Here is a 21,831-nt window from a genome sequence, read left to right on the forward strand (position 1 = left end):
CCTAATCTTATTAGAATTAGATTCCAATTAAATCTTTTAAGTTAGTGTTTATTTTAACAACTAACTCTAGTAGTTTTAGGAAAATAATAATTAATCGAACTAATCCTAAACGTTTAAGGATTCGACGCATGCACAAACTCAACGCACACACATGCACAGCCCACGAGGGGCGCTAGGCGCGCGCGCGCGGAGGGCTCGGCCCAGCAGCGCTTCGGCCCACGCTTGGGCGTGCCAGCCTGCTGGCCTCGATGGGCCTGGCCTTGCGTGTTGCTTGGCTGGGCCTTGCGGTGCTTGACAGGCTGCTGCTTGCCATGCTGCGCGCGGGCCTTGCTAGGCGCAGGCCTGGCTTCGTGCTGGGCCTTGCGTCTAGCAAGCTCGTCCGATGTGTATTTCGTACGACGCGCTTTCGATTAATTTTCCGATTTCGGAATTCATTTCCGATTCGAACAATATTTAATATTTCCGATTCCGGAATTAATTTCCGTTTCGAACAAATATTTATTATTTCCGATTCCGGAATTATTTTCCGATTCCGATAATATTTCCGATTCCGACAATATTTCCGTTTCCGGTAATATTTCCGATTCCGGCAATATTTCTATTTTCAATAATATTTTCCGATACGTACCATGTTTCCGTTTCCGGCAACATCTACGACTTGGATAATATTTATATTTCCGATACGATCCATATTTCCGTTTCCGGCAATATCATCGTTTCCGGAGTATTCATAATTTGCCTTTTGACGATTTCAGCTCCCATTGGAACCGAGATCAGTCGATTCCGAAAATCCATAAATGGAGTATTTAATTCATTTAAATACTTGATCCGTTCACATACTATTTGTGTGACCCTACGGGTTCAGTCAAGAGTAAGCTGTGGATTAATATTATTAATTCCACTTGAACTGAAGCGGCCTCTAGCTAGGCATACAGTTCACTTGATCTCACTGAATTATTAACCTGTATATTAATTAATACTGAACCGCATTTATTAGACTTTAGCATTGAATGCATACTTGGATCAAGGGCATTATTTCTTTCAGTCTTTCACTTGTCCTTAGGGACAAGTGTGCATTTCCTAGTTCCTTTGTCGCTTGATTCTTGCTCATGAACATAAGGTAAGAGTTGTCATCCTTATAATGTCCAGAGGTATTTCTCGGTTTCAGAGTTCAACTGATCAAATAAATAGATAATCATAACCTATGATTCATCTGAGCACGGCCATGCATTTTACAGTTTCTAGCTCTCCGAGTGGCCTTGTACTACTTTCAGCATCTCATCCCGATTTATGGGAGGACAATCCCAATCTTGCGATCTTGAGATTAGACTTCTTTTGATAGGTGATTACCCGAGCATTGCCGTTATGTCCTCCTTTTACGGTGCGACGGTTGACAACGTCAAAGTAACCAGTTCTCAAACAAGTAATCTCAAATCACTCAGGTATTGAGGATTATTGTCTAATAATTTTAATGAAATTTACTTATGACAGATTTTCATCTCTTACAGTAAAGTTTCATAGGTCTTTCCGATACTAGTCTTCCCAAAGTAACTATCTATGCAAATGATTGCGACATTGCCATGTCCACATAGTTCAAGAAACAGAACTACTAGTCATCTTGCATTCTAGTCGTCTAGTGTTTTCTATGCGTCCATCTTTATAGAAAACTCCGACCAGGGACCATTTTCAACTTTTGACATTCAAGTTCACTTGATAGACATTTCTTAGTCACAGTACTGGTCTTGACAGTCTATCTTGAATATATCGTCAAATTGAAGGGACTCATCATTTAATAAACCACAAATTAAATGGAAAAATGAATTCTATTCATTTATATGAATGGTTAACCAATAATGTTTTACAAAGTATTTAACTCTAAAACTTTAAAACATTAAATAAGGACATCAATGCCATTCTCTAACATGCTTGATTCCCATAGCTGCAGTGTGCGAGTTGTGATTCCCCTGCGGCAGAGGTTTAGTTAATGGATCTGAGATGTTGTCGTCAGTTCCAATCTTGCTTATCTCGACTTCTTTTCTTTCAACGAACTCTCGTAGAAGGTGAAATCTACGAAGTACATGCTTGACTCTCTGGTGGTGTCTAGGCTCCTTTGCCTGTGCAATAACTCCGTTATTATCACAATATAGAGCTATTAATCCTTTAATGGAGGGGACAACACCAAGTTCACCTATGAACTTCCTTAGCCAAATATCTTCCTTTGCTGCTTCATGTGCAGCAATGTACTCCGCTTCAGTTGTAGAATCCGCAATGGTGCTTTGCTTAGCACTTTTCTGCACCTCCGTTGAGGCAGAAGACAAACCCAGACTATGATCTGAAATCATCCTTGTCGGTCTGGAAACTTACGTCCGTATAGCCTTTAACAATTAATTCATCATCTCCACCATAGACCAAAAAATCATCTTTGTGCCTTTTCAGGTACTTTAGAATATTCTTGGCAGCAGTCCAATGTGCCTCTCCTCGGTCTGCCTGGTATCTGCTCGTAGCACTGAGTGCGTACGCAACATCCGGGCGTGTACATATCATAGCATACATTATTGAACCAATCAATGATGCATATGGAATCCCACTCATTCGTCTACGCTCATCTAGTGTTTTTGGGCATTGAGTCTTGCTTAGAGTCATTCCATGAGACATGGGTAGGTAGCTTCGCTTGGAGTCTGCCATATTGAACCTTTCAAGCACCTTATTGATATAAGTTCTTTGACTGAGTCCAATCATCATTTTAGATCTATCTCTGTAAATCTTGATGCCCACTATGTACTGTGCTTCTCCTAGATCCTTCATCGAAAAACATTTCCCAAGCCAAATCTTGACAGAGTTCAACATAGGAATGTCATTTCCGATAAGTAATATGTCGTCGACATATAATACTAGAAAAGAAATTTTTCTCCCACAGACCTTCTTGTATACACAAGATTCGTCTGGGTTCTTGATGAAACCAAAGTCACTGACTGCTTCATCAAAACGTATATTCCAGCTCCTTGATGCTTGCTTCAATACGTAGATTGATTTCTTAAGCTTGCATACCTTTTTAGCATTCTTTGGATCCTCAAAACCCTCAGGCTGTTTAAAACGCCGTTTAAGAAGGCGGTTTTGACATCTATCTGTGTGAGGGGGTCGAAGAAGCACGAGGCTAATGCATGACCTCGTCCCTCGTGGGCGTGACGTCGTTAGATCAAGTGTAGTTAGATTTCCTGTGAGTTTACACTCAATCGACTAGTAATATAGGAGTCGCCATTCAGTTTTTAACGACAATGAGAAAAACTGACAAAACCCGGTTATCGTGACATAAAGGGAGTGCAATTATGTTCGACCACGACGGCCATAGGTTCCCTTGTGATCCCTGGTGTGGGGATCGCTCAACGTACACCTGCAGGGCAGAGATTGAGAGTTCGGGGGACTGTAACTACCGAGAGGAGTGCTCATCGATAACTCCAGAGGCAGGTTATCCTTACTAGCTCAGCATAAATAATTGAAGGGACATGCGTTAAACTATTAAACTATTCTGAATTGATTTTAGCAATATGCAACACATGACACTAAATCGATCGCGATTATTTTATTTAGATTGATTTAAAGTACCTAGCATGATAATTCAATTGTCCAAGGTATTATCTTATTAGGCGTGATAGATCAATCAAGTTAATAGTTTGACAATTTTATAAAAGGGTGATGAAAGTTATTAAATCATATAAGGGACACATTACAACGCACCCTTGAGAGGTGCGTTACGGTTCTCAGAAAACTAACCACTTGGCTTTGCTATTTCTCCTTTTATTTAACGAATCTCGGGTTTCCAAGCAATGTTCCAGTATTTAGGCTTAATTCATCAGCTACAAGGGGCAGGACGCGTTCTGCTCGACTTTTGGGTCGATTTCGACAGAACGCCGGATCAATTTCGCAGCGTGAGGCTAGGCTTAAGGCTAGAGTCAATACTCAGGTTATGGAATTGTGTGTTTTGTTCACGTCGGTTTTTAGGCTATATTTATAGGGAAAGAGTTTGTGGAAAGATAGATCTTTAGAATACGAATCCAAAAAGAATTCGGAGACGACACGGCCCCAGGTATTTTCAGCGCCCAGGGCTGGGCGCCGAAGATTTCGGCGCCCAGACCCAGGCGTTGAAAATAGGATCTAGGCCGAGCCTTTTGTCAGATTTGGACTCTTAAACACGGAGCTTTTTAGACTTATCCGCGTTTCTTAGTGCGTATCAACTTATAACGGAATGCGTCTAGCTGGGCCCGTTACGAACTCTTGGTTCGTTAGGAATTTAATTAATACGTAACTCTTATTTCCAAATTATAGCAGGAATAGAATTCCTTTTGCCAATTCTATCTCTTTTAGGACTTATGTTGGAGTGCAACACCTAATTCTGACAGATTTCTATCTTTTATGACTTTGCCACTTTTAACAACTACTTCTTACGGCAGTTACTATTCTTAGCAGGTTTCTATAAATAGCAGTTTTGGCTGAAATGAAAGGGTGATTGAGATTCGTTATTTTATAGGAGATGCGTTGCCAAGTGGAGATTTATGTTCTCATCATCGAACCTTCCCTTTCGGGAATGGGGACAAAAGTAGGTGTCTACAATCTGCAATATTTCGTAACCGTAATATGCAGCGATTGCTAACATTATCCGAATAGACTTTACATTGCAACTAGTGAAAAGGTTTCATCGTAATCCACACCGTGGACTTGCCTGTAACCTTTTGCAACCAATCTAGCATTGAAAACTTCTAGTTTCTCATCCTTGTCCTTTTTCAGTTTGAAAACCCATTTGCTTCCTATGGCTTGGTAGCCATCTGGAAAATCGACCAAATCCCAAACTTGGTTTTCAGACATGGAGTCTAATTCAGATTGCATGGCTTCTTGCCATTGCTTGGAGCTAGGGCTCGTCATAGCTTTTTTGTAAGTCGCAGGTTCATCACTTTCAAGTAATAGAACTTCATGGCCCTCGTTCGTTAAAATACCTAAGTACCTTTCCGGTCGAGACCTATATCTCTGCGATCTACGCGGGGTTACATTTCTAGATGTTCCTTGATTCTCACCAGATACTTCTAAAGATCTCCGAGTTTCATCCTGAATGTCATCTTGAGCATTCTCTAGAGTTTGTTGTTCGACTCGAATTTCTTCGAAGTCTACTTTTCTCCCACTTGTCATTTTGGAAATGTGATATCTTTCCAAAAAGATACCATCTCGAGCAATAAACACCTTGTTCTCAGATGTATTGTAGAAGTTATACCCCTTTGTTTCTTTTGGATAACCCACAAGGATACATTTGTCAGATTTTGGTTGAAGTTTATCTGAAATTAATCGTTTGACGTATACTTCACAACCCCAAATCTTAAGAAAAGACACATTTGGAGGCTTTCCAAACCATAACTCATATGGAGTCTTTTCGACATCTTTAGACGAAGCTCTATTTATAGTGAGTGCAGCTGTATTTAGTGCATGTCCCCAAAATTCTATTGGAAGTTCGGCCTGACCCATCATTGATCTAACCATGTCTAGCAAGGTTCTATTCCTCCGTTCTGACACACCGTTCCATTGAGGTGTTCCGGGAGGAATCAATTCTGATAGAATTCCACATTCTTTTAGATGGTCATCAAATTCATAGCTCAGATATTCACCGCCTCTATCAGACCGCAGTGCCTTAATCTTCTTGCCTAATTGATTCTCTACTTCACTCTGAAATTCCTTGAATTTGTCAAAGGATTCAGACTTATTCTTCATTAGGTAGACATAACCATATCTACTGAAGTCATCAGTGAAAGTGATAAAGTAGCTGAAACCACCTCTAGCATTTGTACTCATTGGTCCACATACATCTGTATGGATTAAACCCAATAGTTCAGTTGCTCTTTCTCCAACTTTAGAGAAAGGTTGCTTTGTCATTTTGCCAAGTAAACATGATTCGCACTTACCATAATCCTCTAAGTCAAATGGTTCTAGAATTCTTTCTTTTTGAAGTTTTCTATGCGTTTTATGTTTATATGGCCTAATCGACAATGCCACAGATAGGTGAGATCTGAATCATTCTTTTTGGCGTTTTTGGTATTTATGTTATAAACTTGTTTGTCGTGATCTAATAAATAAAGTCCATTGACTAATCTAGCAGATCCATAAAACATCTCTTTAAAATAAAACGAACAACTATTGTCTTTTATTAAAAAGGAAAATCCCTTAGCATCTAAGCAAGAAACAGAAATGTTGTTTTTAGTAAGACTTGGAACATGTAAACACTCTTCCAGTTCCAAAAATAGCCCAGAGGGCAACGACAAATAATAAGTTCCTATAGCTAATGTAGCAATCCTTGCTCCATTTCCCACTTGTAGGTCGACTTCACCCTTGCTTAACCTTCTACTTCTTCTTAGTCCCTGTGAATTGGAACATAAGTGTGAGCCACAACCTGTATCTAATACCCAAGAAGTTGAATTATCAAGTATACAGTCTATAACGAAAATACCTAAAGATGGAACGACTGTTCCGTTCTTCTGATCTTCCTTAAGCTTCAAGCAATCTCTCTTCCAATGCCCCTTCTTCTTGCAGTAGAAGCATTCAGATTCAGAAGTGGGTTGGCTCACCTTCTTCTTTTCAGACTTGGCGCCGCCAAATTGCTTAGTCGGGCTGGCCTTCTTGCCACCTTTCTTAGAATTCCTCTTCTTTCCAGATTTCTTGAACTTGCCCCCACGCACCATAAGCACATCTTGCTTATCACTTTTGAGCGTCTTTTCAGCGGTCTTCAGCATACCGTGAAGCTTAGTGAGCGTTTTGTCCAGACTATTCATACTGTAGTTCAGTTTGAACTGATCATACCCGCTATGAAGAGAATGGAGGATGGTGTCTACAACCATTTCCTGAGAGAATATTTGATCCAGCCGACTCATATTCTCAATGAGTCCAATCATTTTGAGAACATGTGGACTTACGGGCTCGCCTTTCTTAAGCTTAGTCTCAAGAATTTGCCTATGAGTCTCGAATCTTTTGACTCGAGCCAGATCTTGGAACATGTTCTTTAACTCACTGATGATCGTGAAAGCATCTGAGTTGATGAACGTTTTCTGTAGATCTGCACTCATGGTTGCAAGCATTAGACATTTTACATCCTTATTGGCATCAATCCAACGATTGAGGGCTGCCTGAGTGACCCCGTCGTTTTCGGCTTCGGGCATCGCCTCTTCTAGGACATACTCCTTTTCTTCCTGCATAAGAACTATTTGCAAGTTCCTTTGCCAGTCAAGGAAGTTTTTCCCGTTCAACTTCTCCTTTTCGAGAATTGAGCGGATGTCGAGTGAATTGTTGTTTGCCATAGTAAAAACTACAACTGAAAAAGAATAAACAAATAAATAACCATTCAAAGTTTCTCCTAATAAACTTAAATTCTAGCATTCATGCATAATTTATTATTTATTAAGCATTTTATTCAAGTTATGTTGTAGTACCTCGTATTTTTATAATAATTATAAATATATTTTATTATATTTATAAAGAATTTTATGATTTTTTAGAATTTATTTCGCATATAAATATTATTTAAATTTATTTTTATTAATTAGAATATTTATTATTTTAATTAATTACGAAACGAATTTAATTTCCGAGTCGGGAAATTTAATGGGTCGCAGGTAATTTTAAAGGTTTGGGTTTTAAATGAAAAGTCCAACTCGTTTTATTAATCGAGCCCAATCAAAAGAATTTAATTCTAAGCTTAAGGCTAGCCCAATCATTTAAATGCTAAGCCCAATGTCAAATTTCCAAGCCTAGCCCACTAGGGATATGAGAGCCTATAAATAGGACTCTCCTCATTAATAAACCCCTTATTTTTCATCAAGCCTTTCCTCTCTTGCCTGCTTCACACTCTTCCTCTCTCCTCTCTTGTCCGGCTCACCCGCACGCACAGCACGAGCACTCGCGTGCCTCGTGTGCTGTTGTGCCCTCGTTTCTCACCCATCGCCCCTCGTCGACCACACTCCCTCTCGCCCTCTGCTGTGCGCTGCTGCACACCTCTCGCCCAGCGCGCACTCCTCTCGTGCCCAGCGCACACACCTCTCGCGCACACCTCTCGCCCCCACTCTCTCCCTCGTCCCGCGCGTCGTGGTTGCTCGTCGCCCCTCTACCGCGCGCACACACACAAAGTGTGTGTGTGTGTGCGTTGCTTTGTTCCGTTCGTTCAATTCTTTCGCCCAATCACAATTATTTCGTGGTTGTTCCGTGCTATAGGCCGGACTGGTATAATTCTCTTCTTCCTTACCTATTCTATTTCAATTCCGTATTTTAAATTAAATTATTATTATGGTTTTGAATAATTAAAATGCTGGGAATCGGTTATGAACACCGTATTTTGAGGATTTATATGTTTTGATTCATGAGGCGTATTTTAATTATTAAAGCATGAATTTTCAGATTTTTTTTTATGTAATAAAGAATTGATTTTTATGATGTTAAATTGGTTTTATTGGAAAATTCAAGTTAGCATAATTAGGTGATGAATTTAATTATGATAATCAAGTATATTTTCAGATTTATAAAAAAGGTTTAAAATGTTGATTTTCATTTATTTTAAGGGTGGAAAAAAGTATATTTTCATACTAGGGATTAGTTTTGCAAATTGAGACGATTATTTTATTAAAGAACGATTGAATTCTAATTTTTAACAAGGTTTAATATTTTATAATGTTGGTGGAAATTTAATGAACATGGAAATAATTAAAGTTTCATTATTTGATGATAGTAGGTGATTTCTAAGGAAGTGATCGTGTTAGGAATTAAACACAACTTAGTTAAGTCGACAAGAATACAAAACGGACTTGGAGTCAAATATAATATGTTGTTTCCTAGTTTGCGTAGAATTGTAATTAGGAAACTAATAGTATTTTTGTATGTAACAATCTCTAGAATTATTTAGACTTGGGGAGCAAGTATAATTCTAGTAGATGTAGGTTTCTAGTTTAGCCTATAAAAGGGGGTTTAGGCCTAGCTAGAAAATAAGAGGGAAGAGAGGAAAATACATTGGTGAGAGGAATCATCAATTGAGGGGTTATTGTGTTATTTTGTAGGAACTTAATTTATACGATAATATTTGAGGGGAGGAAATCTAAATTTCCTCATAAACACTTGTGTCTATTATTATTGTCTTTGCTATTTGTTCTATATTATATTTGTGGGTTTGTTCTCAATCGTTCGTGGCACGCGTTTGGTTATAACAAACTGGTATCAAGAGCTAGGTTTAGCCATGGATGATTTTGGGAATAAGTACAAGGTAGAACTTTTTAATGCGAAGACGCATTTCTCATTATGGCAAAGTACAATTAAGGATATTCTTATACATAAAGGTCTTTACAAGTCCTTGGAAGATAAGAAACCTGATTCGGTGGACAAGGACAAGTGGGAGGATATGCAACTACGGGCTACTAGTACAATCAGATTGGCTCTTGCACCGAAGATCAAGAACAATGTCTTAGAGGATAATAATCCAAGAGAGTTGTGGGACAAATTGATTAAGATGTACGCATCTAAGTCATTGGCCAACAAGTTGTTCTTGAAAAAGGACCTTTATTTACTCGAGATGGAGGAAGACAACGCACTACAAGATCATCTAAATAAGTTTAATGGCTTGATCACCCAATTGATGAGTTTGGATGTGAAAATCGAGGAGTAGGACAAGGCAATTTCATTGTTGACATCTCTCCCTAAAAGTTATAACTCTGTGATAACTAGTTTACTTGTAGGGAAGACAACAATTGCTCTGGACGATACTGTGGTGGCGTTATTCGAGGCGGAAAGGTTCATGAAGCAAGGAGGATCGTCATCAATCTATGGAGGAGCAGGATTGGTAGCGGAGGGTAGTAGCAATAACTGGAAAGGCAAGAAGAAGGCGAGCAATACAAACCCTAATATCAAGTGTTGGTACTGTGACGAGGTAGGACATATACAATCAAAGTGTCCTAGGTACAAGGAAGACTTGATGGCATTGAGGAACGGAAGGGTTAGAGGTGCTGCTACTATTGCTATTGATGAGGATATGGCTCTAATGGTGGAGGAGAGTAAAGATCCAAAGGAGGGTTGGATTTTAGACTCGGGATGCTCACACCATATTCGTTGTAGGTAGGAGTGGTTTACTTCTTATAAACAAATTGATGGGTTGTGTGTTACCTTGCCTAACGGGGAAGAGGCTAAGGTTGAGGGTATAGGTGAGGCTGACATCAAGACACATGATGGGAAGACTCGAAAATTACGAGAGGTAAGGTATATTTCGAGACTTGATCGTAATCTCATATCTTTGGGTCGTTTGGATGGCTTGGGTTATGCTATTCATATTGAGGGAGGTCGTTTGGAGGTCACTAAGGTTAGGAGTGTGATCTTGATGAGCCACTTATAAGGATTTTTCCTCTAGTGCAAAGTGGCCCCTACGCTTAGGTATTCAAGGTACGTACAAGTCTAGGGCGACCACACTATTTGTCAAGGGACATTACATGATTGTTATTGATGTGAATTATATTATGTGAACTTGGGGATTCATATTTGTTTTGGTGAACGATCATGTAGATTATTATATTGGAATTATTGATTTATTGGTTGAACAAGCATGTTGGGATTATTATGAGTATAGATTTCATTGTCAATCATGTTGTTCAATATCTATGCATGTATGGTTTGTTTCACATGCAAGGGATGAATTATTTATTGTTATGCTATTGTACGGGATGTCTAGCATACTTTTGAGCCAATTATTCGTACCACATTGTACTATTTATTTTACCACATGTGAAGGGTTAGCTCACGTAAGCCACCGCATATGTAGGGTTCAGTTGGGAATATTTTATATGAAATGAATTAGGAATTGTCGTGCAAGGGCACAACCCTCATGTTAATAGGCATGATGTGGAATCTCACCTTTTGTGAGAAGGAACTTTGTAGTAATTTCACTACATCTTGATTGATTGATCACAAGTCCTAAAGGATTAAAATGGGATTGTTTTGGTTGTCGTTTATTAATGTATGTATGTATGTTTGTTGAGTCTCGAGTTCGCCTTTAATAAAATATTAATAAACGTAAAGTGCAACCGGAACAAGCTTCAAAACTCTTGGAACGTATATACCTTGAGTATGAACAATGGGGGGAGACTTACCGGAAAGTTTGAATCTCGTACTAATGATACAAGACGTCGTTTCATTCAATTTATGCGCTGGAATTCCGTCGGTATGGCCCGACACTCGGTATGGTCCGATATTTATTATTTATTATGGTGTTTGGTGGGCTCCCAACACCCTTCCTTTATGGAACATTCTTTTGGCCCGTTCGAAGCTTATTCTAATTAAATTGTGAGTCAAGAGTCGAGTCTTGTATTCATGATTTACTTGTTGATTACTAAATGACTTTGCATGTTGATTAGTACTTTAGCGAGTGATGCATGTTTATAGTTTTATTTCACTCTAGCTTTGTAAGTACTCAGCTTTTGCTGACTACGTGCTTTGTGTCTTTTGGTCATGGCCTTTTCCATAATGACCCTATGATGATCCATCATTTGCACTTGCATTGTTGGGGAGTAGAATTATATAGCAGGTTGGTAGATCGAAGTACGATCGAAATCATGTGGCTTGGGATGATTGAGAGAGTTGCATTCTTTCGTACTTTAAAACTATTTTAATACTTCAATCATGTTTGGGTTTGTTGAATTTTAATAGTTTGGTTTTTGGGCCGTTATGGTTCCAACTTGTAGGAGGCCTCAATAATTATTATTTATGTTGGTTTGAAAGTTAGTTGACATTAATTTCCGCTGCGTAATTCTGGTACTAGCCTTAACCGTTATCACGGTGGCGGTAATACTTTAGTAATTCCTTTATTTTAAGTTGGAAAATGGTTTTATAAAAGCAAGGAATTATTAGGGTGTTACAAAGTGGTATCAGAGCTTAAGGCTACTTTTTAGTAAGTAATAGGAAAATTTGGTATTTACTACCTTTTAAATACCCAACTTTTGTAATTACTACCTTATGAAATTTTTATTTTATTTTACTACCTTAAACTTCCTATAATTTTTTGTTTACTACCTCTTAACAGTTTCCATCCAAAATTCCGTCACGTGGGGACCCACTAACGGCTAGTTTAGGATTTCCCTCATATTCTTGCAACCTTCCACGATTTCCCTCATATTTCCCCGAAAATTTTACCCAAATTATCCAATCACTTTCAATTCTTCAATTAGGTTAGGGGGTTTACTTTAATTTGTGAATCGTTCATTTTTTGCTCAAACCAAGGATAAATCTGCTCATTACGGGTATCAATTTTATGTTTTTGTTCTTTAATTAGGGTTTAAATCCAATTTTGGGGTTTTTGTTCTTCAAAAGAATTATCAAATTTAGGTTACTATTATTCGAATTGCTACCATAATTAACTTGAATTAATGTAAGTGGTAGGGAAAATGGCTACTTCTTCTCCTTTGTCAAAGCAAAAGTGTCATTTTGGCGCAATATTTAGCCGACGGCGAAGATGGAGAGTGTGCGAGCTCCACAGTCGCCGCCGGATACGGGTGCTTCTATTGAGGTGATAGATTTAGCGGCGGCTGCGGTGGAGATTTCGACGGCGAGGGTGGGATCAGAAGTGGTCATATAAGCAAGGATTCCACGTGATTGGAGGAGAGAGAGTACACCGTCGGATGGAAAGCTTACGATGGTGAAAACGACGTCAGATTGGGCGGCGACTTCGGCGGGGGAGGTAGCTAAGTGGGCCCCTTGATCGAGTAAAGGTTGGGCTTTTGAGATGGTGTCGTTGAAGACGGTAAGTTTGTAGCCGGCTTCTAGGATGTGGGCGCACATGGAACGACCGATTACGCCGGTACCGATCCAACCCACTTTGGTGGTGGATGGGCTGATGGGTTCGGGTGTGGACATGGTGTGGTTTTTGAGGAGAGAGAAAGTTGAGGATGTTGTTGGTGTAGCGTTGGAGGTGGTCTGTCTGCGGAGGAGAGAGAATGAGTTGATTAAGAGTGACCACCGCATTAGAATAATAAGGGGTGAGATTTGAGGGTCATGTTTCAAGCCTTTCTTGGCCTCCTAAAGGGAAATCGTGCAAGGAAGTTCAAAAGGAGGAGGGAAATAAGAATTAAAGCCGTTATTGGGCCCCACATGACGAAATTTTGGATGGAAACTGTTAAGAGGTAGTAAACAAAAAATTATAGGAAGTTTAAGGTAGTAAAATAAAATAAAAATTTCATAAGGTAGTAATTACAAAAGTTGGGTATTTAAAAGGTAGTAAATACGAAATTTTCCTAAGTAATACTACAAAGTGTATACTAGAGCTTAGTTTCATTCCTTCTTTGTAGTAAGCAATACTACAAAGTGGTAATCGGAGACTAATGCTTCTTCGTAGTAATTCATACTACAAAGTGGTATTTGCGGAACTTTAGGATTTTTAAAATATTATTTTCCTAAAGTCAAAACGTATTATTTTGAGTACTCAATATTTTAAAGGTCACATATCAATTATTTTGGGTCGTTTGAAATAAGTTGAAAAGTTTGGATTATTATTTAATTTAATTAAACTTTTTCGAAATTTTTAATTATTTGGATTTTTCGAAATAAATTCGAAATATTTTTTTTTTCGGATTTTCTTTTAAATATCCGAATTTATTTATTTATTCGAATTTTTTTTGATTTTTTTTTTTAAAAAAAAATTTGGATTTTCTTTTACTTAATTAATATCCGAAATTAATTTATTCAAATTGATAATTCTTATTAATTTTCGATTTTAATTTTAATAATTTCAACTAAGTTATGAGTTATTTCTTAATTAATTTCGAAAATTAATATTACTTTCAAGTGAGGAATGGGTAGATTAAGAAGGGCATATTAGTTTAAGTATGCATTTTATGTGATTATGTGATTTAATAATTGCCATGTATGTGTTTTGACCATGTTTTATCTTGCTTTGTATGATTATTTGCATCATAATTCATGTTGAACATATACTTGTGCATTGAAATTGTATGGCTCCACAAACTATTTATTGTATCCTTTTTGGGTTGGAATTTCTATGGGAAAGCGTTAGTAAGACTTATTAGTTGTGAATTTTCAGGAATTAAGATGCTACCTTCTAAGTTCTCAAGTCTAGGATACCTAGAGAAACTGGATAACGAGACTCCTCATATGTATGTTCAGAAGATTGTGTTTGCTTGCTACTACTTTGCTTCAACCAAGGATATGCCACATCTTAGGCAAAAGGATATGATGGCTAGTATGGTTATTCATTGTTTGCCCCATAAGAACCCTTACATAGACCTTAAGAACAAGTTCAGTGACATGCACTATAATGATGGTACCCCTAATTGGTACAAATATGGGACTGGAGATGGTAGGTGGAAGTATGATACTGAGGTTCTCACTACTATCTTAGAGGTTGCGGAGAATAGCTATGAGGATGGAAAATACTCTGCAGGTCTAGGTATGGGCTATGGAGGAGAAGAAAGTGATGGTGAAGATGGCATGATACATGATGAGCAAGCTAATGATGTTGAGGAGGATGATGATGATATAGTTGAGATTGAGAATCCCAATCCTGTAGTTATTGAACCAACAATTGAGATATCTAGTGGATCTGAGGATGAGCTTGAAGAGAACAATGTGGTTGATAGTGAGCCACAACAGGATGATGAGGCTATGGATGAAGACTTTGATCCGGAAGAAGACTTGGATGATCCTAATGATCAAGACTTTACTCCAGAGCAATACAAAGAAAGGAATGATCGTCGTGATGACATTAGTCTTTAGAGAAATGTAATCCTTAGTTATTTATTTCGTTGAGTAATAAAGTGTCAAAGCTACTACTTATGGTTATTAGTTCAATTATAGTTTGGAGAAATAAAAGTTATATCATTAATGGATGTAAGACTTTATCATTGAAGTATTAATAAAAGCATTGAATTTCCTTTTCGTTATCTTTTAAGTTCAATTTTCAATTCTAAGTTTCGTGGGTAACGCAAAGGGATTAATTGTTATTTCTTCAATGAAATTTTATGTGCAAGGTGGTCAAATTAGCAACCATCTAAAATTACATGCATTGAATAGGTGGGAGAGAAGGCCCAAAGTTGGCGCCAACTTCCCCTAGGACGCGTGTTACTTGTGTTCTTGTTGTGAGTGGGTTCATTGTCGAACTAGTGCCTTAGTAATGTCGTGTCCAACCAATATTAAAGTTAGTCTTTTATTCTATTCAGGAGAAGGGATATGGCTAACCAAGAGATTTCTGAAGTGGTTAGACAACTAGCTGAGGTAGTTCGAGACCTAGCTCAAACTAGAGCCAACCCAGTGCATGATCCGGCTGGGGAAATGTTTAAGAAAATAGCTCAAACAAGCCTCCACTGTATAGCGGAGAGATTGAACCAAGTGTGCTTGAAAACTGGTTGAGAGAATTTGATAAGCTTATCCTAGATGTGAATTGCCCCGAAAACCTTAGGGTAAACCGTGTTGTGTATTACCTTAGAGGTGAAGCTGATTTATGGTGGCAACGATGTGAGAATACCCTTAGAGCCACACCTAACTTTGGGTGGGAAGCATTTAAAACCGCGTTGAGGAACAAGTTTTACCCACCTTACCTGAAGAAGCAAAAGGCGCAGGAGTTCATCGAACTCAAAATGGAGGGTCTGTCTGTAACGGAGTACTATTCTAAGTTTATAGAGCTGTCTAGGTTGAAGTAAATAATGCCCTTGGTCCAAGTATGCATTTAATGTTAAGTCTAATAAATGCGGTTCAGTATTAATTAACAAGTTAATAATTCAGTGAGATCAAGTGAGCTGAATGCCTAGCTAGATATTAATCCACAGCTTACTCTTGACTGAACCCGTAGGGTCACACAAATAGTACGTAAACGGATCAAGTATTTAATGGCATTAAATACTCCATCTATGGTTATTCGGAATCGACGGATCTTGGTTTCAGTGGGAGCTAAGATCGTCAAAAGGCAAGTAAATGAATACTCCGGAAACGATGATATTTCCGGAAACGGAAATATGGATCGTATCGCAAATATAAATATTATCCAAGTCGTAGATGTTGCCGGAAACGGAAACATGGTACGTATCGGAAAATATTATCGGAAATGGAAATATTGCCGGAATCGAAAATATTGCCGGAAGCGGAAATATTGTCAGAATCGGAAATATTATTGGAATCGGAAAATAATTCCGAAAACGGAAATATTAAATATTTGTTCGAAACGAAAATTAATTCCGGAATCGGAAATGTTAAATATTGTTCGTATCGGAAATGAATTCAAGAATCGGGAATTTAATCGGAAGCGTATCGTACGAATTAGCATCGGAAGAGGCTTGCTAGACGAAGGCCCAGCACGAAGCCAGGCCGTCGCCCAACAAGCCACACGCATCAACACACGCCAAAGCCTCGCCAGGCTCAGCGCAAGGCCAGGCCCAGCAAGGCATGGCGCGCGCGCTCAGCGAATGGGCTGTGAGCATTGGGCCAAGGCGCCATGCAGCTCGCGTGGGCCGCGAGGCATGCGCGCGGGCTGTGCGGTGCTCGTGCTCGTGCTCGTGTGCGTGCTATACGAATCCTAAAGCTATCGGAATTCGTGCTATGATTAAATCCTAATCCTGAAAAATAAAATTAATTATTTAGAGTTCTAAAAGGATTCTAATTAATTAATTAGTATTCTAACAGGATTCGAAATCCTTTTCCATGGTTCTATAAATATATGCCTAGGGTCATAAATTTATAAACGAGTTTTAACAAGTATTCAAAACAATAAAAGCTGGGATTTTTGAGCAGAAAAATCAGCCATATTACTTGCCCATTTAGCCAAAATCAATAGTACCTTAAGGGCGATTCTAGTTGGTCAATCTTACGGCGGATCCGGACGTGCAGTGGACTATCTACGGAGGGACGACACTTGGAGTCCTAAAGACTTGTTCTTGTTCGGTTCGGGCGCAGCTAGGGAGGGTACGCTACAAAGTGTATGCATCTAAATTATGCTAACTGATTATGTGCAATTAATATGTATCCTGGCATTAAGGTTTTTCCGCATGATTTATGTTGTTCATATGTATCATAACCTAACATAGGTTTGCACCTGAAGTGGTGGCAACGGAAGAGCTCAGAGCTCAAAGGTTTGAGAATGGATTGACCATGGACTTACAGTTGTTGTTGTCTGGAGAGACATTTACCTCATTAGACACCCTGTATGGAAAAGCTGCTCACCTGTATGGGTTACAACAAAGGAAGAATGGAAGTGCTGAGAAAAGAAAGGATGTTGGGAACTCGAATCAGGGGAGGAACCAACAGAATCAAGGGAATTTTAAGAAGCACAAAGGGAATGGGAATTTCCAGTTTAGAGCTAACAATGGTGAAAATCGCAAGAACCAAGGTGGTGGAAATCAGCCTGGAAGGAATGGAGTAAGGACCTACGACTGTAGGCGCTGTAACATAAATCACCCTGGAAAGGATTGTGACGGAAACCTAGTGACCTCTAGATTCTGTCAGAACTTAGGCCATATGGAGTACAAATGCTATTCTAAGAATGGATAGCCTAACCAAGGTAACCACCAAAATAATAATCGGAATAATCAGAACCGAAATGGAGGAAATGGAGATGGAAACCAAAGGGGTTACCAAGGTGGTAACAATAACAATAGCAATGGCAATCACCAGAACCATGGAAAGCCTGGAGGGAACCAACAGCAGAATGGGAACCGAAACAACAATGGGAACACCAATGGAGGTGGCTATAACAAAGGAGTTGCCCAAGGGAAGCTGAATGTGATATCTAGGCAAGAAGCGGAGACTTCCACTGACGTCATAGCTGGTACTTTCTCTATTAACTCCGTTTTAAGTTAAAGTACTATTTGATTCTGGTGCAACATATTCTTTTATCTCAATCGACGTTTTGGGAAAATTAGGGTCGAAAGAGCCTGAAACAATTGAAGTACCTATAGTCATACCTATTGGTAGCATAGTGAAGTGTACCAAAATCCATAGAGATGTGTCTTTGACCATATCCAAGACCGTATTCTTATCTAACCTAATCGAGTTTGAATTAGGAGAGCTAGATGTGATTCTAGGGATGGGTTGGTTGGCCATGTTCAAAGCCAAAATAGATTGTGAGAAGCAGAAGGTTCAGTTGAGGTCTAGCTTAGGCAAAGTAGTGTCGTATCGTCGTTATGGTAAACCTAAGAACATAGAGATTATCACGGCAATGGAACTCGTGAAGCTAGTCAGTAAAGGGAACCCAGTCTTCTTATGCAATGTGAGAAACCTAAAGCATGTGACCAAAGATCAACCTGAGGACATTGCAGTAGTGAATGAGTTCCTCGATGTGTTTCCGGAAGAGATCCCGGGGATGCCTCCCAGTCGACCTATTGACTTTACCATAGACTTAGTGTCTGGAACCGCGCCTATCTCGAAAGAACCATATCGAATGGCTCCAGCAGAAATGAATGACTTGAAGGCGAATTGGAGGATCTATTAGAGAAAGGTTACATTAGGCCAAGTGCATCGCCTTGGGGAGCACCAGTCTTGTTTGTGAAAAAGAAGGATGGAAGTATGAGGCTCTGTATAGACTACAGGGAGCTCAATAAGGTCACGATCAAGAATAAGTATCCTTTGCCTAGAATAGAGGACCTATTTGACTAACTGAAAGGAGCAAGAATCTTTTCAAATATCGATTTGCGCTCAGGTTATCATCAATTGAGAATCGCTGATCACGATATACCAAAGACCGCATTCAGGACTAGATACGGACATTATGAGTTCACCGTTATGCCTTTTGGGTTAACCAATGCACCTGCAATATTTAGGGACTTAATGAACCGTGTGTTTTATGCCTATTTGGACAAGTTTGTAGTGGTTTTCATAGATGACATCCTACTGTATTCGAAGAGTGAAGAGGATCACGCTTAACACTTGAGATATGTGTTGAGTACGCTGAGAGATAACCAGTTGTATGCCCAGTTCTCGAAGTGTGAATTTCGGTTGGAAAAGGTTGCATTTTTGGGACATTTTGTGTCTAAAGAAGGAGTGGCAGTAGACCCTGCTAAGATCAAAGCTGTTAGTGAATGGCCTACACCCAAGAGTGTGACTGACATTCGAAGTTTTCTGGGATTAGCTGGTTACTATAGACGCTTTGTGCAAGACTTCTCTAGGATAGCCAAGCCAATGACAACCTTGATGAAGAAGGAAGCAAAGTTTGAATGGAATGACCAGTGTGAGGAGGCGTTCCAAGCCTTGAAGACGCGATTGACAACCGCGCCGGTGTTAACCTTGCCAGATTAGAGTGGTACCTATGATGTATATAGTGATGCCTCTAAGAATGGTTTAGGGTGTGTATTGATGCATAACAGAAAGGTTATTGCGTATGCGTCAAGGCAGTTGAAGCCCTATGAATCCAATTACCCTATCCATGATTTAGAGCTAGCCGCCATAGTGTTTGCATTGAAGATATGGAGACACTATCTGTATGGTGTGAAATGTAAGATATTCACGGATCATAAGAGTTTAAAGTACATTTTCACACAGAAGTACTTGAATATGCGCCATCGAAGGTGGTTGGAGTTAATCAAGGACTATGATTTGGATATTCAGTACCATGAAGGAAAATCAAACGTAGTTGCGGATGCCTTGAGTAGGAAATCAAGTCATAGTGTTAATGCGTTAGTAGTTGCTAACGAGCTGTGTAAGGACATGCAGCGTTTGAACCTTGAAATAGTAAGTGGTGAAAGTCTTGAGGGAATGATGAATTCCTTAACCATCCAGCCGTCAATATTTGATGAGATTAGGGAGAATGAGGCTGGTGATGTAAAGTTGGAGCGAATCAAGGAAAAGATTTCGCAAGGAAAGGAATTAGATTTCAAGATCCATGACGATGGAAGTTTGAGGTACAAAGGCAGGTGGTGTGTGCCTCAAAAGTGTGGTGAATTGAAGGAGAAATTGATGAGAGAAGGGCATAATACGCCATATTCTGTGCACCCAGGTGGTGACAAGTTGTATAAGGATTTGAAAAAGATCTATTGGTGGCCAAGAATGAAGAATGAAGTAGCTGAATTTGTGGCTAGATGTCTGACTTGTCAGAAAGTCAAGATAGAACATAGGAGACCTCAAGGAAAGGTCCAACCTTGGAGATTCCAAGCTGGAAATGGGACTGTATTTCTATGTACTTTGTCACTTATTTGCCTAAGTCGAAAACCGGAAATGATACAATTTGGGTTGTGGTAGATAGGTTGACCAAGTCGGTAGTGTTCATACCAATGAAGGAAACCTGGAAAATGGAACAACTTGCTAAAGCTTACATTAAGAATGTTGTGAGGTTACATGGAGTTCCTAAGGATATCGTATCAGATAGAGATTCAAGGTTTCTTTCGAATTTCTGGAAAAGTGTGCAGTTTGGTACGACATTGAAAATGAGTACAGCCTTCCACCCAGCCACAGATGGGCAAACTGAGAGAACCATCCAAACCCTTGAGGACATGCTTCGAGCATGCATCATCGATTTCCAAGGAAGTTGGGAAGATAAGCTGGATTTGATTGAGTTTTCATACAACAATAGCTATCATGCTAGTATAGGAATTGCGCCATTTGAGGCCCTGTATGGACGGAAGTGTAGAAGTCCACTTTGTTGGAATGACATTAGTGAAACCGTAGTGTTGGGACCTCAAATGATAGAGGACACCATGAACCAAATCCGAACCATCCAATCGAAAATTCAAGCAGCGCAGGGTCGCCAAAAGAGTTATGCGGACTTGAAACGTATGGATGAAGAGTTCAACATGGGTGATAAGGTGTTGCTCAAAGTGTCATTAATGAAAGGTGTCATGAGATTTGGAAAGAAAGGGAAGTTAAGCCCTAAGTACATAGGCCCATATGAAATCTTAGAACGAATTGGAAAGGTAGCCTATAGACTAGCCTTGCCTATGGACTTGCATAGAGTGCATAATGTGTTCCACAAATCTCAGTTAAGGAAGTATGTTCCGGATAAGTCGCATGTGTTGCAACTGGAGACCATAGAATTAGACCCAAATTTAACTTTCGAGGAAAGATGTAATACCTCGTATTTTTCTGTATTTTATAAATATATTTTATTATATTTATAAAGCATTTTTATGATTTTAGAATTTAAATCGCATTTAAATATTATTTAAATGTATTTTTAATTAATTAGAATATTTATTATTTTAATTAATTACAAAAAGAATTTATTATTTCATGTTGGGAATTTAATTGGGTTTCAAAAGTAAAACGATTTTTAATTAATCTAGCCCAATTCAATTCCAAGTTCAAGTCCAAACAAATTAAGCAAGCCCGTCTTATGTTTAATGAAGCCCGAAAGGGAATCCTAAAGCCTAGCCCATCTTGGAGTTTCCTAAGCCTATAAATATAGGTGCTCACCCTCAAAATCCCTCACTATTATTCATTAAACCTAAAAGTAAAACCCTAACCCTAAATTCCTCTTTCTTTCGTCGAACTTCTTTTCGGCCGTTTTTCTCCTACTTCCGTTCGTTTTCATAAAAAGATTTTTCCTTCAAAGTTGTAGATCTCGAAAAGTTCTTGAACTTTTCCTCAAGAATAGAACAATTCCGAGTTATTTATTAAAAGTTATGTGCGTTCTAAATTCCTGCTGCAGTACTTCACTTTTTCCTCTCCTCTTGTTTTCGTCCGTGCCCAGCCCAGCCCCGAGCCTTGCTCGTCGCTGCTGCCTTGTGCCGCTGCCCACACGCAACACAATTGTGTTGTGTGTATGTTGTTGTTGTTGATCGTTCATACTCCGTATAATTTTAATCTTTTCCAAATTCCGTTTTTAAATTATTAAATTACTATCATTGT

At 39.0% G+C, this 21,831-nt stretch overlaps 1 protein-coding gene across 1 annotated transcript; it reads right to left on the reverse strand.

Annotated features, from left to right (window-relative positions):
* Positions 1-12,489: 12,489 nt before the first annotated feature.
* LOC130471878 (probable 3-hydroxyisobutyrate dehydrogenase-like 1, mitochondrial) lies at positions 12,490-13,014 on the reverse strand. The gene has a single exon (XM_056842218.1). The coding sequence runs from the start codon at positions 13,012-13,014 to the stop codon at positions 12,490-12,492; it is 525 nt and encodes a 174-aa protein (XP_056698196.1).
* Positions 13,015-21,831: the final 8,817 nt, after the last annotated feature.

Source organism: Spinacia oleracea, chromosome 4 (assembly GCF_020520425.1).
Source record: "Spinacia oleracea cultivar Varoflay chromosome 4, BTI_SOV_V1, whole genome shotgun sequence".
NCBI classification, from domain to species: Eukaryota; Viridiplantae; Streptophyta; class Magnoliopsida; order Caryophyllales; family Amaranthaceae; genus Spinacia; species Spinacia oleracea.